We start from the raw sequence: 25,866 nt of genomic DNA, 5'->3' as shown, positions 1-25,866 counted from the left end.
CACAGCAAAATAAATATAAATGGCATATAGATAAGCCACTTCCATTTATGAATCAAGTGGAATGTTGACAAAAACAGTCATTTCAATGATAATATTTTGTTAAAACAACAAAGTTAAAAGAGAATATGTGGAAATTCTTAAGATGATATAAATCCTGAATGTCACAGAAATAAAATTCCTTATAACTAGTGATGTTTGCTATTTCTTATGTTCCAATCTAAAATACCAGCCATGACTTTCACTGACACTATTCTTAAGGACTGCAGAACTTCTACTGGCCTTGGGTTTAAAATTGTGATATCTCTAAGTCTGGATAATTCATAACAGATACAGCATATGATCCAGCTCATTATCACTTTATCCTATTAATGAAGTGTTTATTTAATGTTTTAAAATATTGTCTGATTTTTAAAGATTTGAACTTGCTTTTTGAAATTTGCCTATAAATTCTCAAGTTTTACATATCAATCATAGCAAGGTGAAAGGTGTAAAGAAATAACATCTGGTACACTCTGAGCCTTTTTCACGTTTGGAAAATTTAACAATTAACCACATCAGTAAACCTTAGATTTCTCACACATGTGACCTTCTAGGACCAACAAAATCTGGACCTACATAGATTTTTAGCTTCTGCTTTATACTCACTACAGATTTGCTCCAGCCACCTTTTTAAGTATTTATTTAAGAATAAAATATTTCTTTGAGAAAACTCCCCATGCATTGTGTAAAATAAAGAAAGTTAGACTTAGAGTTGCAAGTTTTCCTCCATTTATCAATGTGTTACCCCACATTAATCCATTAATGTTTATGTTTTTTCCTATCCTGTACCATGTAGATGGTTCAGTAGTTAGGGGCTGAGAATCAGCCTTCTGAGTCTGTACTAAATCTCTTCATGCTTTTTTTCCCTTCCTGAAAAAAAAAGTGTCTTTTTTCATTCCTTTATTTGCTCTGTCCCTCATTCCCAGTAGTGAGTAAGCATTTATCCCAAGTGTTCTATTTCTAACCTAATCTCAGCATCTTCAGGATATTGCATCAAAAACAAATTTTCTAACCCTGTATTAGACAAGATTATTTCAGACACAGGGTAGAATCTCAACTGAAATTAGCCTACAATGGGAAAAGGATATCTTATTGCTTTGTATTACCTGAAGTTTCAAAGGCAGAGTGAAGAAGCTGTGCCTTTTTCTCCTTGGATTATCCTGTTTATGTGTTAATTTCATTTTTAGGCAGACTCTCCCCTCACATGACTCCTGACACATCCTCACTCTAACTAGACCAACACAGAGGGAATGCCCCTCTGTCCTTTTATGGTAACAAATCCTTGCCTCAGGATATAATATGTCCTGAACCATTAAGTATGGTGAGGGGGGATGGCATATGCCAATTGGCTGATACATAAGGCTGTACTTGCTCAAATAACACAGACTGACAGGAAAGTGGCTCCCAGTAAAAGTCAGATATTGCTAGAAGAAGTAGAAATAGATCAAGGGTTGACAGAAACAGCAAAGGTCCTCTTAGAACATTTCCACATTTTATAATCCCTATTATGTTCCTCAGAGAGCAACTTTTATTTTCTGTATTGTAATTATTGACTTAACTTGACTGGTTTACATTTTTAGGCTGTAGGCTGAACAGGGCAGGGACCACAGCCACCTTTGTTGTGAAGGTCATTATCTAGCTCAGTGCTACAGGCACATCTGAGGTACGTAATCTGTTGAGTTGAACAAAACTTTCTTTAATTCATTTGATAAATATTTACAGACCATGTTCTAGGTCATAAATAGTAGAGAATGAAGCAGATGGAAATCACTGCCCTCCTGGAGTTTTTCTTCAAATAGGGCATGGTTTGAAACTTTTAAATGTTACTAGAATTCCATCTCTATACTCCTGTGACAATAAGATCAGAACACTGTTACAGGGCAATGGTGTAGTGACAGACTGGACCAATTGTTACTCAGAGTAAATTATACGACTGAATTTTTTCTACTTGATGATAACCTAATTAAAAACAACATTGAATCTCATTCATTCATTCTACAAATATTTACTGAATCTCTATGAAGTGATAGGAAGAAATAGTCCCTCCTGGAGCTGAAAGTCTAGTGAGGAAGAGGTATATTGCATTACTTTTCTATGGCTTCTGTAAAAATTACAACTCGGTGGCTTAAAACAACACACATTTATTCTCTCACAGTTCTGGAGGTCAGAAGACTACAGTGGGTTTTACAGGGTGGTGGAAGCCGAGGTATCTATTCCTCCTATTGTGTGGGGAAGAATCTATCTGTTTCCTTGCCTTTTCTAGCTGTAAAAACTTCATCCCTCTCATTCTTTGACTCATGGTCCCTTCCTCTATATTTAAAGTCAGCAGTCTTCTTATAAGGGCACTGGTACTTTTCGACCCAGATATTCCAAAATGATTTACTCCTCTTCAGATCTTTAACTTAATCACATCTGAAAAGTCCATTTTGCTATTTGCAAAATTTGTAGGTTCCAGATATTAGGACCTAGGTATTTTTGTGGGGGGCGGGGGGCGGGCATTATTTACTCAACCACACACATTAATGCAATAATTTTAAAGTATGTAATTAGCGATTAGGTTTCTTGATTAAATGGGCCTTAGTAGTCTCAATATTTTTAAAATACTAAAATGGAACAACAGAACTCCCGATGGGTTATGATTCATAATAAAGGCTCAAAAGCCAATGTCTACAGTAAAAGTACTAGATTTTAAAAAGTTAATAAAAAAAAAAGTAGAAGAGGTTAAGGGTAAATTTTGAGATTTAATTTAAAGTCTGGGGAGATTTAAAATGTCAACATTTTTAAGATTATACCAGTGGGGGGAAAAAAAGAGAAAAGCAAATAATTGCTAGAGATTTACTGGCCTTTCATAATGAATAAAAAGTAATTTTTGGGAAAACAAAGAAGATATTATACATATGTATAGAAATAGCACTTTATCATCAGACAATCTAATTTTCTAAATTAACATAGTATCTACAAGTAGTGTAACACACTATGGAGTCTCTAAAAAAATGGCTTAAAGCAATGCTCTTTTCATATATTATTATCAGCATCCTTATTTCTGGGGCAATGTTTAGCTCAGAGTATATTATTTAAACAGCTATAGTTTAAAAAAAATTCAATCTGTTTATTCACAAGGAAATTGTGCATCAAGGATATATGGTTATCTGTCCTTTTAGAATACGGCAAAAGGACATGTTGAATCACATCCAATTTGGATAAATGAAAGTTAATAAAGACTTAGAGGATTTCACAGATCTGAAATGCACTCTGAGAATAATAATTTATTTTAATGTAATACAAAAGGTCTTTTAGAGATACTATGCTGATTCAGTATACATATTTAAAGGGCAAAATGTTAATGTTAAATTTTGACAGGAAGCTGCAACTTGAGGGTAGAAATATAATTTCATTTTATGTATAATTTTTCATGTATAATTTGGGGCACCTTGATGACTCTGCTCTGTCTTTGTGTAGTAAATTACAAAATAGGGACATTATTTTTTAACTCTGAATATTTGTTACAGAGAGTTAGGAGTGACACAAATCAAAATGATATAATCACTTTGAATAAATATCACTGTAGCACTTCTAAACACTGCATCTTCTGGTGGTAAAATGCTTTTATTTATATGGTTTTATGATTCTAAGGGTTGATTTCTGCATATTTTAGCATTCTCATAGCTTTTAAGGTTAGTATATCTTCACATTTCTTAAATAGATGTCTTTTACAATTACTGTTTTTACAGCTTATAAGTTATTATGTTTGATACTGTATTTTTCCTAATATATTTCTGCTTTGTTACAAGTATATGAAATTCTAAGAGTTCCCATTATCATACAATTGGTGGGAAGCAGAATGATAGGGTAGAAGGGCTTCTCTGACAATCACATGACCTAGGCAATGTCCACTCTCTGTGACAACTCACATAGGTAAGATTGAAAATTAAGAATGAAATTCTATTCTTAACAGACTGTGGTTAATTACTTATAAAAATGGCCACTGTCATTACTTTTTCTATTTTCATGCCCCTATAAAAGTATAACTGTGTAGTCCTTCTATCAAGAGAAGTTATATATTTCCATACCCCTTAAATCTGGACTAGTCTTGTGACTTGGAATGGTTAAAAGAATGCAGCAGAAATATTGTGTTACCTACCAGCCTTGGTTGGCATCAAGAAATCTTGCACACTTCTGGTTTCTCTTGAAACCCTGAACAGCTACTATGTGAAAGAGCCCAAACCCACAGAGGATGAGAGACCACTTGGACCAGGTCCAAGACAGCCCAGTTGTCTCAGCAGAGAATGTCCCAGAATAGCCAGGTCCCAGATGACCTAGTAGCTGACCACAGATGTATCATACCCAACAAAAACAAAAGAGTAGCACAGTTGAGTGGATCCTAAATTGCCAATCTACAGACTTGTCAACTAAAGACATATAGATTTAATATTTTGATCCACATAGATTTCAGATGGCCTGTTACACAGCAAAAGCTAACTGATGCATACATATTAATACTTAGGTTGGGTGAAAGAATATGTATTACTGAAATGAAAGGAAAATGTTTTTAAGGTTATTCCTAGTTATGATATAGCATTCTATATCATTTTTTTCTTCTTTTCAATATAGCTATTTTTCATACCAAATTATAATTTGAGCGAATGTATTTCAATTTTAATTTTCAAACACTTATCTATAAAGAAATAAGAACAATGATTTTTTATTGTTATTATTGCAAAAATCAGTCATATTCTTTTACTATAAAAATTCCATATTTGACAATTTATAATTGGAATAATTTAGCTCTGGTTAAAAACAGCATTGATGTATTTTTTTAAGGATTAAACATCCTGTATAGCCATAGAGATTACCTTCAAAATTATGTTTATCATTTAGTCATTTCAATAATGTAAATGTTATACATTTGAAAATTGTTTAACCTGTAGAAAAAGTAAAATGCCAATAGATTATTAGTCAAAACTCATAATCATAGAACATCTTACCTGCACAAGTATTTATAAATGGCAGAAGGATTATCAGTTTCCATAGCAACCTCATTTCCACTTTCTAAGGTCAAAATTTCTCCCATACAATCAGCAGGGGGAAAAAAAGTCTATCTTCCAGTCAGTATCTTGAGAATCTGAAAGAAACAAAATTGTCATGAAATGACAATCTACAAACATGAATGGAGATTAATAAAAGGTCTAAAAACTGATGCACAGTTATTCAATTTAATATTAAGATATTATTATCCAAAATAAAGCAGCCTAAATACCTACTGCTTGCATATACATATATTTTGCAGTTTCCATAATTTCAGTTCACACCTCAGATATATAAGTCATTTGCTATGAAATTTGCTGTAGTAGTTAATGGGTTGGAATGTAATTCAATTGACTATATTATGTGGATTAAAACTTTCATTAGTATAATTATAAGTTTAGTTGTTTCTGAAATGTTAATGAGAGCTAAAAACATATTAAAACAATTCCCATAATTCTGTTGTTGGCTTTAAATTTTGATTTTACACCATTAGGAATAGGATAAAATATTGCTTTATTTTATATATTTTCACAGTGATTTTTACACAGTTCACAATTTTTTTCTAAGCGTTTTTGTCAGTATTTGCAAGGACATACTCATTAGGAAACATTGTTCCTAATACTTCTAGAACTAAAATTAATATGGTACTACAAAGTTTCTGTAAGAAATCAATTCTGGAAGTGTTATCTTTCAAGTATGAGACATGTTTTCCCTACAGGGTTACATCATAATTTTCTCTAATTTATTTTGACATTTAAGCCATCCACTGATAAATGAAATCAAGAAAAAGTGTCTTTTAGGCCTTTACTCCAAAAGGAAAATCTAATAAAAGGCTCTTAAAACTTATAATCTCAGAAAACTATAGAATAAGTTCAGAATAAATGCACCTAGGTCATATTTGATAAAAATGTTATGTATCAAAAGATAAAACCCTTTGGGAACTTTTAACTTAATGGAAATATATTATTTTGCAATTTCAAATATCTTCTGGAAATATCTTATAAATGTGAAGCTAGTAAATAATGAAATTTTTCCTGACATATTTTTAAATTTTAGAATTCTTTCATTTCTTCCTGTTATTAGTTACTTCCACATAAACAAAAGACACTGGCCAAATTCAACTTCCAAGTTTTTATAAAAAATATAAGTTAACTGCTTTCAAGTTTTAATCAAAGAATAAAAATCAAACAAATAAACAACATTCATGTTAATATGCTATATTGAGTTGATAATATCCTTTCACACATTCTCTTACATCTTCCTTCATCTTTCCTTTTACATTATTTTCTATTCCCTTTGACACCACAGACTCTAAGGCTTTAACTCTTGCATTTAAATGAAATCATGCTCTATATTCATTTGTTCATTTATAATTTTTTCAAAAAATATTTATTTATTTATGCATTTATTTATTTCTACTCTGTGCAAGGCATTATTAGGTCTTTGGGTATTAGTGGTGAACCTATCCTTGATGTATTGCCATCTTATGAGAGACACAGACTTTCAATGAAACAGAAAAATCAAACACACACATGTATATGTGCGCACACACACACACACACACACACACAGGAAAATAGTACTTGTGGTAAATATGGTAATGCTGGTATGTGTGTTGAGGTTTCACCTGGTGTGCTGGGAGAGACCTCCCCAGACACAGCTGCCTGGCAACACATGGGATGGGGAGTATAGGCCTGAAGGAATTACAACAGGTAAGAATAATAAATGACACTAACTGTCTAAGCAAAAGGTAGAGGGCAAGACAAGGCTCTGAGTCAACACTGAGTTTATATTTTCCAAGACCTGAAAAAGATCCAGTTTGATACTCAGAAGGACAGAAGGTATGTCACAAGTGTGGGAGAAGGAGAAAGAGGCTCAAATACACAAGGCCTGTCAGCCATGCTAACAAGTATGATGTTGCACTTTTAAAATAATAATTGAGGATTTTAAGTAGGACAGAATCAATTTAATTTACATCCTACAAATGCCTCTCTGACTCACGTGGAGAATGGAAGGGATGGAGTAAAAAGTGGAATTATACAGATAAATTAAGAGACAATTTTATAGTCCAAGAAAATGATGATGGTTTTGACAAGGGTAGTGGTATTTAAGACATAGAAAATTGGTTCTCTGAATAGTCTCCTTGCCTAAAATTTCATGTCCTTTCTACTCATATGAATATTCCAACCAAAATTAACTTTCTAAAACAAAGATTTGGTCCAAATACACCTGTGTTCTAAAATCTTTGGTTACCCTCCACTGCATAAACATGTAATTTCTTTGGAATGGTATTTAAGGTCATACACAATGAATTTCTGTTTTTTCAATAAGATTACTCTGTAAATACTTCCAGTCTTACAGACCTACTCTCTATTCACTTTCATATGCATTGTACATTATCTCCATATGAATGTTCTTTGACTTGCAAGAAATCTCCCTTACGGAGTACTTCTCTCTTAAAAATGATGTAAGGGGATGCAATAGTCATGCTACCAATTTTCCCTGTGAAGTTTCTTTTACCCAAGTGTGCCAAGTGTCATGGCATAACTAGTAAACAGCAAACCCTTTTCCCAAAAAAGTTCTAGTTTACAAGATAAATTGTATGGTCAACTTATTTGACGATCATTCATTATTTTTTTCTCCCAGTAATTCTGCTCCCTTCTTGTGATAAAAGTTCTGTGGCTCTCTTTTGCTGTACCACCTCACTACAGCCTATGGAGTAGGACTGCCTCTACCTCCTGGCTCCAGGGATGAGGATGTAAACAAGGGCTTGTCGTTCAGGTACCCATTTCCACTGCCTACAATGTTTTGTAAAAGGACGGGCATGTGACCCAAGACAAAGCAATGGCAATCAAGGCCAAGAATTTTGTCAGTATTATTAGGACAATTAAATTGCTAATAAATAAATTTGTTGATCTGATGTAATATAATATTTCGCAAGTGTTGTCTTGACCCAATTTTGAAGACATGGCTAAAAACTTTCAATTCCTGTTTGTAGGCAATTTGCTAAATCTCCACTCCGACTGTTTCCCTTATTGGGCTTTAATACTCTTGTTATAAATTCACACAAAACCGATTTCCAGAAGCCTCCAGATACCTAAAACTCAGAAATGTTCCCTTCTACCTTGGGCTGGTGGAATTATTCAAAATACTCTATCTCCTAGAAGTCCACAAAAATCTAACTAACTCTACCCCATTTGCATACTTAAGCTGCCCCCTACAGTCCCAGCTTCTTGTTGTCCTGTACCCTGGGTACACTCTTCTGCATGGTCCTTCTCTCATTTGAATCTTACGAAACAAGAGTTCTGTCTCATACATCCCAGTTTTGTATATCTGAGCACTATTATGTTGTGTTCCACCATTCAAATAATTTATAATCATACCTAAAATCATGAAATCAATGAAGCCTCCCAATAGGCTTAAATCCCTGGAATTCTGAGATGTAAACCAATAAAAGAAAATTATTGCCTAATGTTGTTTGTATTGTATTTTTATTTCTTGCCATGAAAATCATCTGACTAGCATATTCATTCATCATCCTGAATTTATAAGAACTTTTTCTTAGAGACTCCAGTGCAAACTGACATGAGGTATACCCTTTGAGTCACATTTTTCAAAGGCTCCCTTACATTGCCAGAGCTTTCATACTTTACCTTGAAGATGAACACCATATACAACACTTTCTCTTAATACTTAGTGTGGTATGTAATGTAGAACTCATAGTTATTCAAAAAACAGCCAAACAATCTAGCATTATGAAGAAAAATACTAAGCTGGAAATCTAGAGATGTCGCTTTTACTATTTTCTCTTTTTCTTAACCAGCTGGGTACATTAGGTAATTCATCTACAATTACATCAATTGTCAGTTTTCCTCCTTTGAAAATGGATAGGTTTGACCTAGAGTTCACCTTTAAATTTCTGCTAACTCTAGTATTCTAAAATTGTTTGAGTCAACCCAATATAATTTCATAGCAAATATTGTCCTTTACCATCTGATTGCTTATCAACATCATATAATGAGGGCAAAGCCCAGGAGATATTTTATTTGGCAATGCTGCATAAAGAACAGAGAATATTTATACATTATACATTAGTTGCTATTTGTAAGAGTTTCACTTGTAAAAGTTTAAATTTCCTAAGGAAAGAGAATACTCTGGCTCAATTAGAAAAATCCAGATAAGAAGAGCCTGGTTATTTTACTCATGAGAAAATGGGGTAGAAATATACAGTAAGTAAAATTTATGCTGGTCACTGAGACACGGAATAGCCACAGGAATTATTTCTAGATTCCTGGAATCCTAAAGATTGTTTGAGTTATACTTAAGTTAAAATAACTTCTACAAGTTCTAAAGACATTTCAAAAATACATCACCAGCACATTGTTTTAGATGAGGTTTATATACCATGAATTTCTTTAAATATTATTTTGGCCCAGAGAAGTAGGTGTCTTGGTTCAAGACCCAACTGCTGTTATTACTAGACAAACACTGTCCCCATTTTTCCATTTTTATCTCATGGAATATCTCGGTGAAAAGTATCAATTTCAAACACAAACAGAAGAATTTGTTAGGTCCACAATCCTTTTCTTGCAATTCCAATTTTTCCTTTAATCTTTGAAAGTTGAAATATCCTTGTAAAATGGGTGGAAAACCTGCCCTGAATTAATGGGAGGTTGTTTAGCCCACTTTATCCAAATTAATATGAATATATATATGTGTTTTGCTGCTAAACTAGAGATGTTGGTTGATAATAAAAGCTGTTGCTCATTAAACGTGTGGTCTAAATACATGTGTCATTGACCAGCATCTGACCCAGAAGGTAGATGAGAGAAGAATTCAGAGATTATCACTGTGACTATAAGATCATATCCAACACTAGATATTGTGAACCTAGTCAACACTAAAAGTTTCTTTGGTTCAGAATAATGAATTTTTTAGAGTGGAAAGCTATCACACAATCCAAAACCATAAAACCACTCATTAATCTATGAATGTGATACAATTGTAGCAAACCAGGAATGATTAGGAAGGTCAAGTATTGGCTAGACTTCAGGCAGCAGGGGGATTCTGGGAGGCTGTTGCTATGTCTAACTGTGGTATGTCCAGGAGACACGGAAGACAATGGGAAAAATGGGAGTAGTGTTATCAAAAGAGAGATGGCATCTCTTCTTTTTCTTTTACAAAAGAGTTCTCCAACTTCTTGCAAGAACTAGAGACATGTGCTTGAATAAAAAGGCAGGGTAGATGTGTATGTGTAGCTCTGTATTTAAGCCTTTGAAAAGGGCTCATGAAGGAATCTAGTTGGCACTCACCAACCACACTTACAAACTTCAGAGAGGCCAATACATCACATTGACTGACAGAAGAAAAACATGGCAAGTTATTCTTGTCCAGCCCTCTCAACCTTATGTTCTTTAATATCTATCTGTAGATCTATCCATGTGACACCAATGGGGGTGATGGAAAATTATGCTCATTAATACATACTCTTCATAAAAAACCTCAAGTCAATTACAAATTATGCCTGTTTCTTGCCCCTTTTGTATTACTTGACATGATTTTCTCACTTTGGTAGTAGGAAAAAAGAGAAAAACTACTGTTGAATGGATTTGGTGATGGCTCTAAGTACAGGTTATAGAATGGTCAGTGGAGAAATACTATTTAAAATAATAGCCAATTTCTCTCTCTGCATCTTACTTGCGTTGTTTGAGCATGAAAAGAAACCACTGTTACAAGTGTATTACTCCTAAAGGGCTTCATTTTTCCTTTACTTAAAGCAACATTGCTTTGACATTAATGAATTTTGTAGCAGAGATCAAGATCTGTTTTCAGATGGCATGCTCATCGTCAGAACAAATATACTCAGCCCTAATTGCCCTTTTGTTTTTAATTGACCAGTTAATTAACTATATCAGATAAATTAAAATCCCCAAATCTATTTTCTTCAGGTGGCTTCACTGTTTTATTTCAGTGTGATAAAAACCCATGGCCAGACAGAAGAGAAGATGCTTAATAATTTTTACAACAGATTTCCAACCTCAGCATTCACAGAGTTATTTACTATCAAACGAAATCAATAATAAATTAAAAAATGAAATATTTATGATCTGAAAAAATCTGGTTTAAAGTAGGAAACCCCAACTGCTATTAAGTCAGGCAAAGTAGCAAGATAAATTGTTCTATCACATTCTTTGTTTTCAGAAAATATTGCTATCACTTATGATAACTGTTATGCCAGCTCTCAAAATAGGCAGTCATAATAGATGATAGATTAGTAGAAAGATATAACACAGTGTGTTTAATGCAATCACAGAAGAAGCATTACTTCTTTGCTAGAACAAGCATGATTACATGTTAAGCTGTTAACAGCATGAAATAAATGCAAATGCTTGTTATGAAAATAGAATCATTTCTACAAATTTTGCATCGGAGCAACCAAACTGTAGAACTTAAATCAGTCATCAGTACAGTCTATATCAGATGCCTTTTGCTTGAGGCAGTGGAGACTTGATGAAAGAGACCAGTGTGAAGAAATGGGTTTGTTAACTGCTGGAAAATCGTGCTTTCAGTGGATTTCAGAATTGAAATAAATTATACATATAATGGAGGTAAGCCTTTTGCTTTCATAGATCAGGGAGATGAAGACTAAAAAAAGGTAAATGCTTATCCTTATTCAGCTCATGACCTTGATTGAGACCTGAAGCTTGAAGGCAGATCCTGACAGGAGGTTCACCCTACTACGTTGTATATTTCTCTTGATCTGTGACACTGGACATGTCATCTAATTGCAACTTCAGCCTCTAAGCCTATTTTCCCAACTATAAAATGCAGGTAATTATATTTCATAGAAATTCTCTCAGGATTTATATTAATCAGAATAAAAGAATGCAGGGTGGGTGATAGTATAGCTTAAAGGATTTGTAATACTGACTCTCCACTCCTAAAAAGGTGAGAAGAACTAGTTGTTTTTTAGGAAAACCTAAGTTTTTTTGACTTGCTACAGAAAAGGAGAATGTAACTTAACATTGTCTTTGTACTGTCCAAGAAGGTGAAATTATGGGTGATATTTATAGGATTTTAACGCCTGAGCTGAGTGACTTTAAGGTTGTGCTTGCAATATGAGAAACTGACTAGGATTGGGTAGAGGTTATCGCATAATAGCTTTAGATTGATACTGTGAAGTAAGACTCAATGTAGGTCTTAACATGTAAGTTTTATTCTGTAGAAGAAAATACTTTCTGAAGCAAAAACTATTTTTATAGTCAGTACCATTAAACATGGGGATAGGAAATTATGCCAGTTTCAGTTCTCAGTATAATGAGTTGAATAATAGAATGTATGGACTACTAACCAACCACTGAAGCAGAACTTTCTATAAAGGACCAGATAGTAAATACTTTCAGGTTTGTAGATCATTTGCTTCTGTGGCCACAACTAAACTGGATTGTTGTGGAACAAAGGCAGCCATAGAAAAGACAGTAACCAATGGGAGTGGCTGTGTTCTAATAAAACTTTATTTAAAAAAAAAGATCAGGGATAGGAAGGATAGAATTTAATCCAAGGCCACAGTCTACCAACTACTAGCTAAAGAATGACACAGAGAGAAGTTTATAGTGGTAAGGTTTCAGCCCAAGTCTATTGAATATTTGGTTAACCTCTAGAATGACAGACAGAAAGTTGGGAGGGCTAGTGACTATATTAGATAGTATATTACTCCAATCTTTTTAATCTGGTTATTTCTGAATTTATATATATGAGACATTATGATATGCATAGTGTGTGTCAAACAAGGAACAGTTTATTTTTCTTTTAATTTCTTTGGCTTCATATATTCTCAATTTAAAAAAAAACTAAACAAGAATATTTATAGCAAGATCCTATTAAAACAAGTATGTGTGTGAAGCATTTTTTTTGTTTTGTTTTGTTTTGGGGGAAGTATAAATAGAACTATGGGGGGAGCACCAGAGGAAAAGATACTTCTTTACGTGCTTAAAAACAGATGGACTGGGAATTTTTTTTTCTTTTTTTCTGTTTTGCTACATTTATCAAATTAAAGAAAAACAAAACAAAACAGATCATCATAGGCCAAAAAAGTTCCTATATCTAATAAGGTGGTATTTAATAAGAATATATACTAAGTTTTATGCTTAGGTTTAAAAAAATTCTCTACTTGTTCAGAATGGGAGTGGGGTGGGATCAAATGACTTTACAATTGTTCAAGTTAAGAAAAACACACACACGTGCAGTGATTCTAATCCAACATTCAATATTTGCTTATCTTTTGATGCAGTTGCCAAAATCAGAAGTAAGTGAGGTTCTATTAATAAAAGCATAAGGACCAAAATAAGGGAGGTGCTATTTTGTCTTAACCTGTACTGTGTAACCACATAGGAGGATTGTATTCTCTTCTAAACATCATGGCTTAAGAGAAATTTTGACAAATTGGAACCCTCTCCTGGGGAGCAGGGCAGGGATGATGAAGTGGCTAGAAGATTGAGGGTCAGTGAAAAGAAATGAGTATGTTTAGTCTGGGGAAGAGAGGCTTTAGCAGGCAGAGTAGAGCCATCTTCAAATAAGTGAAGGGCTGTCTTGTGGGAGAAGGATTAGACTTATTATTTGTGTCTCAGGAGAACAAAACTGGAACCAAAGGTCAGACATTTCAGGGCAGCAAATTTTAGCTTACCAAAGCCCAGAGTATTTTAACAAGAAGAATTGTTTAGCCAGTGGTTAAGTGCACTCTCTTTGAAACCTAGACAGCCTGGGTTTCTATCTCAAAACCTACAGCTACTTAATATTAATAGCTTTGTGACTTTAGGGGAAGTAAAACAGACTCTCTAGAGAGCCTCAATTTTATGAAAATTATAATGGATAAAGTAGTACCTACTGCTTGGAGTTTATATGAAGATTCAATGAGATTTTGTGCACAAAGAGTTTTTTTTTTTTTTTTTTTGAGAGATGATAGGATTTTATTGGTCACTCCCTCCTGAGCACGGGGAGGCTGGGGCAAGTGGCAGCCGCTGTCTGTCTTCCTGCTCCCTGCCCACCATGCAGAGTTGTTGGCACTGTCCTCTGGCCGCCTGCTTCTGGGAGCCTACAGCCCCCTCTCCCTGTGCTGTGTGCTGTGCCAAGGACAACTCACCACATGAGGTAGATTTTACTGGGCCTCCTGGGGCTGGGCAGGCATAGCACAGGGATCTCTGCCGGGCTGGGGCAGGAGATGGGGAAGGGACACATGGTGGCCGGTGCCTTGGGCCTGGGGCCTGGAGAGGAGGGCGAGTAGCTCGTGAAGGAGGGAAGGAGACAGGAGGGGGGGGTCCTGGGCCGCTTTGGGGACCAGTGGCACAAGTGGCAGGAGGAGGCAGCAGTGACTGCTATTGGGTGGCAGAACAGGGAACCAAGCAAAGACGGAGCAGAAAGGGAAATATTCAACACAATATTCCTATGAAATGGTTTCTTCATGAGATATCAAGGTCTTCATGACTAGGAGTACACAAGGAATAGCGAAATTATACCCTTTCTGGCATATTTAGAGGGCATTTTTGCATCAAGGAGAAGGGAAAACTGGTTGTTCCCTTAAGCCCTCCTAAACTTGTAGCTTTTTTATTTCTATATAAGAGAAGGAAGCCAAAAATCCTCTGGATCTGGGGTCATTAGGTGGTGGTCCAAAAGCTAGATTTAAAAATTGGGAAACCCATGCAAAAATGAATGTTCTGGCTTCTCTTTAAATATCTGAAGTTTTGGCATCACTGATTCCACATTTCCACACAGTGACAATGTGACAAAAATGTATTAATGGCAATAAGCATCAGGAATGCTTGGCCCTCTGTCACCCTGTACCTTAGTATGGGGGAACACCAACTGTGTTAAGATCCAGCTCACATTCTTGTCCCCTGCCTGGTCTCTGAAGGCAGCATATTTGCCATCTCTGCCCTACACTGGCAAGATGAGATAGCTGGAGGCAGACTCCTTTCAGATTGTGTGCAGGATAGAGAAATAGGAGGAAGAGAAAAAATAAGCTACTAGAAGGCTGGCTGAAAGGGATGATAACAAAAATAATACTAATAACATGATTATTTTGTATACAGGTCAGGTACCAGGCTCTATGATAAGGATTACATATATATTATCTTATTTAATCTTCAGAGCAGTCCTGTAAGTTGTGTAAATTATTTTACAGGGGAGGATACTGAAGCTGAGTGGGGCCAGTAATTGGACAAAGTGAGCCAGCTAGTAAGTGGAAGAAGTCCCTTATCAGACCAGGATCTGTTCTAAACCTAAGCCTATGCTTTCCATCACTATGGCCAATCTTATGATTTTACCAAAAGCTGGCCCTGGAATATTCAGTTCAAACTTCTGAGCATTGAAAAAGAAACATCTTGTTTACTAGAGCTGCAAATGGCAGATTCCTCCATTGTAAATAAGCTGAACTGTTAAAAGCTATCTGGGACCAGGCAAGGGTTCCCACAGTGTGCTTTTTGGGGGTTTAGAAAAATTAGCATGCAGTCAAATACTATGTAAAGTGCAGTTAAATAAGGAGAAAAAAGCATTTCCTTAAAGATGTCTCAATGTATCTATTATCCTAACGTACACTAGAAAACCTAAAGAGAAGGGCCTAGTACATACGGATTCTCAGACTTCCAAGTTCCTGGGATTCTGTTTTCTGCAGTGCTTTTCCTATAAGGAATGTTCCATAGAGCACACTTTGGGAAAAGTTGATCCAAGGAAAGACCCTGGGACCAGAAATACAAAGGTCTTAGAGTCCCTACTCTGCCAACAGTTAGTGAGGTAATCGAAGTAAGCCTTGTAACCTTGGTTCTCAGGTGGCTCATGGCAAATACTGGAAAAGTAATTCCTACCCTACCGGTTGCTCCTAATCAATGGTTTTGTAGAACTCAACTAAATAAAGGTTTTTAAAGAGTCCTCTAAATTAGAAAAAGCCCAAGATATATGTAAGGGATTACATTTCTAAAATTCCTCTTGCCTGCAAAACTGATTGGGAAAATTGACTGGATATTAATTGCTTTCATGCCAATCAGTGATTTTCTAACCACATACAATGGCATATCTTTATTTTTTAATCCATAGACATTTAAATTTTCTGACCTACCTGGAAAAGAATTACTAAAATAATATCTCTATATTCATATTGCCTTGAATGCATTAAAACTATGCAGTCGTAAGCTCTCTGCTGAGAAAGAACACACTTTCTTCCAAGGCTATCCATTAAGGAAGGAAAAGGGGAAAAAAACAGTGAGTACTCATAGAAGGATCGACACTGATTCCATTCTGTTCTCTTTGGCTAAGGTTCACAAGCCCCAGCCCCTGGACGATTGGACCTTTTGCCTTCTCTTCCATCAACCTGTCCCCTGGTATGTGCTCCCATTGGCAGCCCTGACCTCATGGAAATAGGAGTTGTCTTGGGAGGAAAATGCAGTTGCCTGTCAACACTGTTGCAGCAAAACTCTGGGAAATTCCTGTGCTATTGGGAGGACAGAATTTTGAAAATAATAAAAATAAAAAGAAGAAAGAAAAAAATCACTCATTTGCAAACAAAGAATGCCATTCCACCTCTATTGCTTAAGGGCCCCATTCCTTGGCTGTCTGACATTGCAGAAATGCAGATTTTGCTTTTTTGTAGAGGCTGTGCTATTCTCATGAAATACTCAGACCCAGAGAGGAGTGATGCTGTAGCATGGGACATGGCTACAAGCTGGACACATTCTGTTGCCTCAACAGATAGCATCTGCAGGCAAAATAATTTCACCTACTGACCTGAATAAGACACTTCTCCAAGGGCAGGGTACTAAGATATTATCTCAGATTTCCCGCACTTTGTGTCTGCTTTCTGCCTTCTTACTAACAAGATAGCTGCCTTCCAATACCTGGAACACATGTTGATTTAACTAGTACTCCCTTTTGTAAAGTGATACATAGCATGAAAGCTGCTTTCTCAAATAAAATGTCTCATTTAAATTTTTTACGTTACCAAGAAAAAAAAGTAATGCTCAGAGAAATTAACTAACTCTCATAGAGCCACACAGGATAAAACGTGCACTGGATCTTAAAAGCACTCCTTTGTATTTTGCAACCTCTAAATTTGGGTGACTTGGGACAAAACTGTAATCCTAATTTGCATCCAGATCTAGGCAAGAGTACTGTGAGCTGTTAACAACAGGGAGAGAACAATGGGAGGATGTGGAAAACCATACTTAGATGGAAGGAGCTGTGCCTTCTGCAGAGCTTCCCCAAGGGCAGACGGCCCAATGAAAAAATAACACTGACCCAGGCTCAGAGACAGTCTGCCATGGCTTGTAATCCGTGATATAACTTGAATAAATCCAACAGCATTTCTGGTCTCAGAATTCTATAGTGAGATGGAAGAGCAGGCAACTCAACAGAGGCAAGTAGGAAGCACTTCCAAAAAATGCAACACTACTTCAAGTATTAGGCCAAAAGTATATAGACAGTATGTGACCAAGCTGGGCCACTACATTGTACCCAGATCTTTTGATTTCAAGACTAGGGTCCTTTCCATATTATATATAGGAAGGAAGCACAGGATTGTTATCAGCTATCTGGACATATGTAAGTGGAATTATTCTGAAAACAATATTAATTGGCTTCCTCCATATGGCACAAGTAGAATGTGAAGGTAGTTTTTGGAAAATATCTCAGGAGGGAGGGACTGTAGCATGACCGAGGTCAGACTGTTGCTTTGAAAACTGCCTTTCTTCCAGTCTTAACGGCCGTCTATGAGAGTAAGTGGATCTGTGGAGGAAAGAGAACACCAGAAGACAGCCACATTTCCATTCCAATAGTTCAGTCTCTCTGAATGAAGCAAACAAAAGGCTGTGATTCTGGGGTATTGTGGGGCATTCTCCCAACTTAATCCAGCAGTTCATTTTGTGTGTAGGTAGGTGTCCACTACTACCCTAAGGTCTTACATTCAAGATAGCACTGGTTCTATCAGTCCACCCATGTCTGAAGGGACATGGAAAGGAAAACAGAGTCATTGACCCAGTGGCTCTGTGAGCTGTATAAGAGGAAACATTAGTAGCTCAAAGTCCATGCTTTGTAGGTATGATGCCTAATTTTTAATCTAGCCTCTGCCTCTCACCAAGAAAGGGACTTGGTAAGGTTATGTAACACTTCTGCACCTTAGTTTCATCAGTAAAATGGGGATAATAATAGTAGCTACTGCCCAAGTTCTAGATGAGGATAAGTTATTACATATAAACTTCCTAGAACAGTATCTCATATGAAGGCAAGGCTGAAATAATAGCTGCTGTTATCATTATCATCGTCATTGTTAAGTACAAAACAAGAAAATGGAAAAGATCAGATCATTTTCAAGGATGCTTCTGTCTTTGGTTATATTGCTCCATCTTCCTGGCATTTAAGCATTTTGCCAGGATTCAATGACCTTTAATCCATGAAGACTTCTATTATACCTTCATTTAGAAATGCTTTCACTTTCAACTTCTAATCAATTTATCTTTAATGAAAGAATGAATGAAATATTCAAGATACATCTGATTTTTCATGATATATTTTCCATGGCCTGCTTTTCAGAATTGTGTGCCAGTTAGTGTGTGTGTGTGTGTCCTTATGCAGAGGAAGATAAGATTAAGTTATATTAATTCACTGAGTGAATGGGTGACTAGTTGCTGCTTATGAATGACTTAAATGTATTTCAGGGTTGTAACAGACAAAGCTATCCAGAAGCATTAATAACTTTGAGAGTTATTGTTCTCTTTGTTATCTTGATAGAATTTAGTACAATCTCCTTGAAAGGTTATTTGCTAGACCTTTTAAATAAAGGGAATAAGTAAGAGGGCTGAACCTAGACTGCCTTCAAGTGACTATTATCCCAACAGTCTAGAATAAGAAAATAGGTGAGAGAAGGATTCCTTTTGCACTAACGTGACTCTAGACAAGGATAATGCCAGCCACCCACTTCTTCACGTCTTTTGTAACCTACACGTCTGGAGTAGTATTGATGGGACAACTGATCTTTAGGCCCCCAGAAGAAGTACATATCTGAAAACGAACAAGGACTTTGGATTCTGCCTCTGAATCTCCAATGACTTAAATTCAGCCTCCCAAGAGTAAAGTGTTAAGTGGGAAAAACCCATTTTTTGGCTTATTGGTCACTAAACCAATTTCTAAAAGATATGAGTTTGAGAATATATTGATCATGTCACAAGATGCTATTTAGAGGTTTTAGAGTAAAAGAAATACAAAACACAGCTGCATATTTCAAAAGTTTCAGGCCCAATGTGCTTGTCAGTTCCCAGAACATACTAGTTTTTTCAGGAGATGTACACATATAAATAAACTAAATGCATATAGAAAATCACATACATCTTTTCTTTCCAAATCATTTTCCTTCAGTCTACCTGACATAAACTCCATGATCTCTAGGCCAGAGTGGTATTTTTGGCACAATATTGTTCCTGACTTCTCTATTGCCTTCTGGGGACCTGCCTTTCAAACATCTAATGTGAATTTTCTCATGAATGCCAATGCTACACAGCTACATTTTTCCTTCAAACTTTTCATCCCCCAGGTCCTCCAAGCACTCTGTGACTACTTCCAAGATAACCATAACTAGATGAAGAGCAATTACTTTTAATAGAGGGTGGAAAAAGGCAAAGGGCATTTTTATTGGTTCTGGGAATATTTAACCACATTGATACAGCATTTAATAAAAGTCTCCATCACCCACTGAGTACAATGAATGGCCACCTGAATCTCAACTCTGTCCCAGGAGGTTCCCAGGTACATAGTGCCCTGATGTCTTCCTTGCCACACAGAGAACTTAGTCTCCATTCATTCTTACATGTTAACTTCACTTGAGTTTAGTCAGCAGTGAACACTTTATTCACTCCCAATTCAAATCAAAATAAAGGTTTAATTTCCTTCCCTGTCTTCTGGGGCTAATCTTCCTTCATTGAATGCTCGTACTCCCATTAACTCATGAAGAACAAACCCCTAAGCAGCCTTTGATTAGAGTCTGAAGGACTAATTGTTCCTTTGGAAGCTTGCAAACAGCTTCCTCTAGCATCAACAAGAACCTCTCTTTGGGCGCCCCATATCCCAGGGCAGAACTGTGTAAGAGACATGACTATCAGACTTCATGGGACTAGTGGCTGATAATTCACACTCCACCTACTTCTGAGCTCAAAGTGCTGAATTTCAGGGTACATGTCATAGTGCCCATCTCACCTGCAGACCTACCATTTGCAAGTAGAATACCAAGACATCTATACTCAGGAACTTTTATCACATAGGACATACCAGAACAGACCTTAGCAGAAGTTAGCTTTAGGGACATCTCAAGGGTTCTGCCTCTTATGTTAATGGACTAACCTCCCAGCCAAAGTAAAATAATAAGTTCCATCTTAAGAGAGCACTCAGTCCCTCCAACTCTTAGCTGACTTCCATTTCTAACAGCTTTCATAAGCCAAGATGAAATGATTTGTATGATGACATAGTGAGTCAGAGGCTTACCTGTATATTCTGTGTATCTTTTCATACAGATAAACTAATTTCTTTATCAAATAACTTCTTGTTCTGAGTTCCCTCCAATAGATTGTGAGTCAGGACTTACGGATGTAAGAAGTTTTGTTGGGAGGTAGTCTCAAGAAACACCAGAAGGGAGATGGTTTACTAAGAGAACAAAGCCAGTAAAGGCTTGTTATCATACCAGTTATCAGTGTGGTCAACTGAACCTCAGTCTCTCTGGGGAGTCCTGGGTACAGAACCGTGTTCAGTTATCCCAATTAAGGGGCACAGACGATGGTTATTTATTTATCAATTCCTCATCCATTATTGATTGAGGGCTGGAGCATTAACTCCAGGCAATTCCAGCTTGTCCTGAATGGAGGAAAGCATGTTTCCTAAGCCAGAAACGGTCAGAGATAGTTAGGTTTTCACAGTATTTGCTAGACATCAGGGTTGTAAGGTTGTGCAAATCCTGGGAATGGGTATAGAGTTTGGGAAAGTCACTGAGAACAGGGACAGCATCTGCTACTAGTATTAGACCTCTGCCATCTATGAGACCTAGAGTTAGACTTTAACCTTGAAATAAATACAGGCAGGGCCACTTATAAAGATTAGACTTCAGCAAAGATTTTTATTACTAGAATACCAAGATTATTGCCGCTAATCAGTTTTCTTGATTTGCAATTGGCTTTTTCATTAAGTAAAGAGAGGATAGAGAAGACAGGACTTTTAATAGATAAGTCACACTAAAAATTAAGATTTGGACGTTCAAATCAATTTTTAAAATCCACAGTAAGGAACCATATTTATATCTACCTAGATATTTATGTATGTACATATTCAAAAGGATGTAGTATTTAATAAAAGTAATGATGAAAAGTTAAAAGAAGAAAACAAAAGTTATTTTATGCAAATGAACACCAATGGAAATAAGTAGTTTTCAAAACTATGACCTGGGACTTTAAACCAATAAGTATTGACAAATGCATGCAAATACATATCTAAAACCAATTCATGTACACTTTACATTCGAATCATAGTGCATATGCCTCTAGCGGTGGTTAGGTAGAAAGTACTGTATGTACCAACACTGATAGTTCAAATTGCTAGAGTTAAGAAAAACATATTTATATAGCATTTTGAATATTACAATGCATTTCCTGTTGATATTTTCACTTAAACTTTGGAAATACATGTGAGAAAACTATTACATTTACAAAAGGTAGAAAGCGACAGTGCAAAAGTCAGGTGGTTTGATATAGATAAAAAATTAGGAAAAATTGAAGCCAAAACTCAGCCCATACCTTTCTCTAGCTTTTGTCTACATGGACAAAGACAATGCAACTAATTCATTTGGAACTTTTGGTCAGACCAACATGACCAAATTTCTTGAGTTGCCTGGGAATGGAGGGTTTCCTGGGATGTAATCCTTTGAGTTCTATTATAATCAGGACCATCCCAGGCAAACAGGCAAAGTTAGCCCCTCTGGCATTTAATATATGTGCATAATTTTAGAAGCATATGCTGAAGTGTTTGGTGATCATCCTGCACAATAGATGTTCTTTAAAGCTACAGTTCTATAACAATACACTGTTGATACCTTCAGATTGATAATATTCTATAATTCCTATTTTTTAAAATGAATCCATTTGTCCCTAAGTGGTTCACAAGAATAGCATTAGCTACATTGGTATTCTAATACCTTTGCTGGAATGTATTTTACTCATTTTCCATTTATATCCATTTATATAAATACCAAAAAGAAAACCATGCAAATAAAAGAAGGCAAAATACCTAGTTGTTCCAATATTAAAATGAAGATTAGATAAAAAATGAAAAAAAGTGCCTATCCAACATAGTTTTATGTAACTTAACAGTGCTCAGAAAGCCTTAATTATTAAAAGTTCAATATCTTTCAATTTATAATTTGGATATATTTGGGTTGCTAAAGGGAAAATCAGAAGTTGTAATGTTACTTGCTTGATCAAAAACTTTAGAAACAAACAGCTACCACTACCCTGTTGCTCTGTAGTGATATATGTATTTGTAGATGGCTGATGACATGCAAAAGGAAGATTAACTAGATGAGTAGCTAGTGACTTCATCTCCCTGAAACCAGCACAGCTAGATTTCTCACTTCTAAACCCAGTTATTCCATCCTTTGAGGTTTCTTCAGGATAATCGTTCACCTATTTACCTGAGTTTTGGTGTAGGCACTGTCACTAATTTTCTGCAGCGGGTGCTCACTCAACTTTAAAGACACACTTTTGCTCTCTATTTCTCATAGTTTTTTGTCCCCCTTTTTTCATGAACAAGCTACGTTCACAATTATAGGGGAATAAAATACAGTCACATAGACAGTTCTGTGTGCTTACATATACTTCTGACAGTAGATATTAGTACAGATAAATTTGACTTGTAAAGTTTAGAACTCAAAGAACTTATGTGATTGAAAATGGATTTGATTTACAATATATAGGGTATCAATTTTATGGAATTTTCCTCCTTGTGTCCATTGTATAATAGTAATGTTGATATGGAATAGGAACATTTATATTAAGTTAAAAAATTAATTTTCCTTTTTTGTGTTGGTTGCACGATTATTATCAAACTGTGTTAGAATATGTCTCTTAAGAAACTGAGTTTCTATATCCTTTATTAGAGGAAACAGGCATTTTTAGTTTTTCTGTTTTATTTGCAAAACAAAAGCACTTTTACAAAAGTATATATAAAGTATATGTAGTATATATAAAATAGATTAAAAGGATAGTTTTATGTAATTTATATTATATATACATGTATGTGTGTATGTATATGTGTGTGTTTATGTAAAGTTTGTGGTGATTATGGCACGAGTAACATGATGATGATCTATCAGATTGTCAGGAGATAAGAGGTCTCAGGAGCAATGAGAAAGGTACTAACTCTCCTTATGGCTTTCCTTCTATCCTGCCTTTGGTCCCATAGGAGGTTCCTGGTTGGTGTTAGGAGGAGGCGGCATGTAGGAAACACAGAAGAAGGAGCTGTAAATGTAAAGAGCATGCAATATTTTGAAAGTCTTTCTCATTTGACTTGGCCAGGGCATTGCTTTCAGTCCCTAAAATGTGGTGTCTGAAACCAAAAAAAATCTAATTTAAAAAATGTTTATCAATGGCATACATCGTCCTGTCAGTGATTAAAAAAAAAAATGACTACAGCAAACATGGTCCCTACCCTCCTGTAGCATTTATTCTAAAGGTGTTGGTGCCAGAGATGATAAGAAAATAAAGAGAAGCACGATAAATAAAGATTGTGGTAAGAAAGAAGAAGAAAATAGAGGACGAAAGTGATCTGGGTGTATGGGAAGTCATTGCTGCTACTTTAAATTGATTAGGGAAGTTAAATCTCTAAAAATCCTTTAACCTAAATGGATTCTTGCCTTACTATAAGATAAAATGGAAGTGGGGAATGAATCTGAGGATCAGATTTATATTAACCAGCAGAATCATATCTATCTGAATAATCATCAGTTGTTAGCATATATTTGTATCCATATCTATGCTTTTATTTTTAATATCAAGTACTGATTTATCTTTCTCTACAATTCTCCACATTGTATAAGAAAATGGAGGCTCAGAAAGCCTGCAAGCAAGAGAAACTAATGAAATCTGAAATTTTTCCAAACTATTATCAATTTAAATATTTAGACAAACATGAGGAAGACAAAAATACTCTGAGGAACATAATATTGATTTAAAAGATTGTTAGTGCTTAGAGAACTTCTATGATTCTAGAGGCTTTAGAGTATAGCTAATGGCAAAAGGAGGTATTAGAATTTGAAAAATATTATGAAACATAGAAGAAAATAAACCGAAAACTATAATCCTCAAAAGGCAGAACTCCTCTACCTCACCGTAACACAGTATTGGCTTTGTCTTAAACCTTTTCTCCTAAGATGATACCATTACAGTGTACTAGGGCTTGTCAAACCATTAGGATATATTATCAGTACTATAATTAGATTAAGTGGAAAAGTAGGCTTTGATTTACAGACATTCACATCATAGCCAACCCTTACTTGAAACACTTTGAGTCCATAAAACAACAATGAAACTTGAGGCATCTTGCTGACACTATGACTTATTTTTTAATATTTTTAAAGGGCAGTAAGTAAGAATGAGTTCTTATATCATTTTACAAGCTGGATGGCTGGTTAGTAGTCATTTTTATTTTGACCTGATTTGAACTCACACAATAGTCACATTGCCTCAGGCATTTGACTGTGTGTAGATTACGTTTTGTTTCTTTCTCTAGAAATTCAACACTGCCTGGGAAAACCAGAGATTCTTAGAAAACCAGGCTCCAACTCTATTGCTGTAAAAGGCTAAAATGAAATGCTTTCTTTTATCCAAAATCACACTTGCAAATCTTGCTCCTGATATGATTATTTATTCAAGAATTGATCCTAAAAATTAGTGCTCTAAAACTCTGTGTCTGTGTCTCAGTCTTTGCACAGATACTGGATCAATCATTTGATAATTTTAAAAAATCAGGTAATTAGTACTGTAGGTACTAGCCATGGCAATCAGACAACACAAATAAATAAAAGGCATACAAATTGGTAAGGAAGAAGTTAAACTGTCACTGTATACAGACAACATGGTATTATACATAGAATACCCTAACAACTCCACTAAAAAACTGTTAGAACTAATGAATGAATTTAGCAAAATTGCAGGATACAAAATTAACACATATGAATCAGTTACATTCCTATATACTAACAATGTACTAGTAGAAAAAGAAATCAGGGAAACAATTACATTTACAATTGCATGAAAAAGAATAAAATACCTAGGAACAAACCTAACCAAGGAGGTAAAAGACCTGTACTCTGAAAACTATAAAATACTTTTTGAGAGAAATTAAAGACAAAAATAAATGAAAATATATTCCATGCTCATGGATAGGAAGAATTAATACTGTCAAAATGGCCATCCTGCCCAAAGCAATATATTCAATGCAATCCCTATCAAAATACCAACAACATTCTTCAATGAACTAGAATAGTTCTGAACTTCATATGAAACTATGAAAGACCCCAAATAGCCAAAGCCATCCTGGGAAGGAACAACAAAGCTGATGGGATTATGTTTCCTGACTTCAAACTCTACTACAAAGCCACAGTAATCAAAACAATTTGGTACCGGCACAAGATTAGTGGACATAATAGAAAGCCCAGATATAAACTCATGCATATATGGTCAATTAATATATGATAAAGGAGCCATGAATATACAATGGGGAAAAGACACC

At 35.5% G+C, this 25,866-nt stretch overlaps 1 protein-coding gene across 3 annotated transcripts in view; it reads right to left on the bottom strand.

The window, feature by feature from the left end:
- CNTN6 (contactin 6) overlaps positions 1–25,866 on the bottom strand; it is a 272,282-nt gene that overhangs the window by 207,831 nt on the left and 38,585 nt on the right. For 2 of the 3 annotated variants that reach the window (XM_037019376.2, XM_037019377.2), the window contains exon 2: positions 5,025–5,161. In XM_037019376.2, the coding sequence (XP_036875271.1) occupies positions 5,025–5,079 (55 nt within the window). In that variant the 5' untranslated portion in view covers positions 5,080–5,161. Of the gene's footprint in view, positions 1–5,024; positions 5,162–25,866 lie in introns of those variants that run through there. The other variant, XM_073230945.1, reaches the window with a different exon arrangement.

This window comes from Manis javanica, chromosome 3 (assembly GCF_040802235.1).
Source record: "Manis javanica isolate MJ-LG chromosome 3, MJ_LKY, whole genome shotgun sequence".
Classification (NCBI taxonomy): Eukaryota; Metazoa; Chordata; class Mammalia; order Pholidota; family Manidae; genus Manis; species Manis javanica.
The sequence above is the reverse complement of the archived record's forward strand: the minus strand, read 5'-3'. Positions and strand labels throughout refer to the sequence as shown.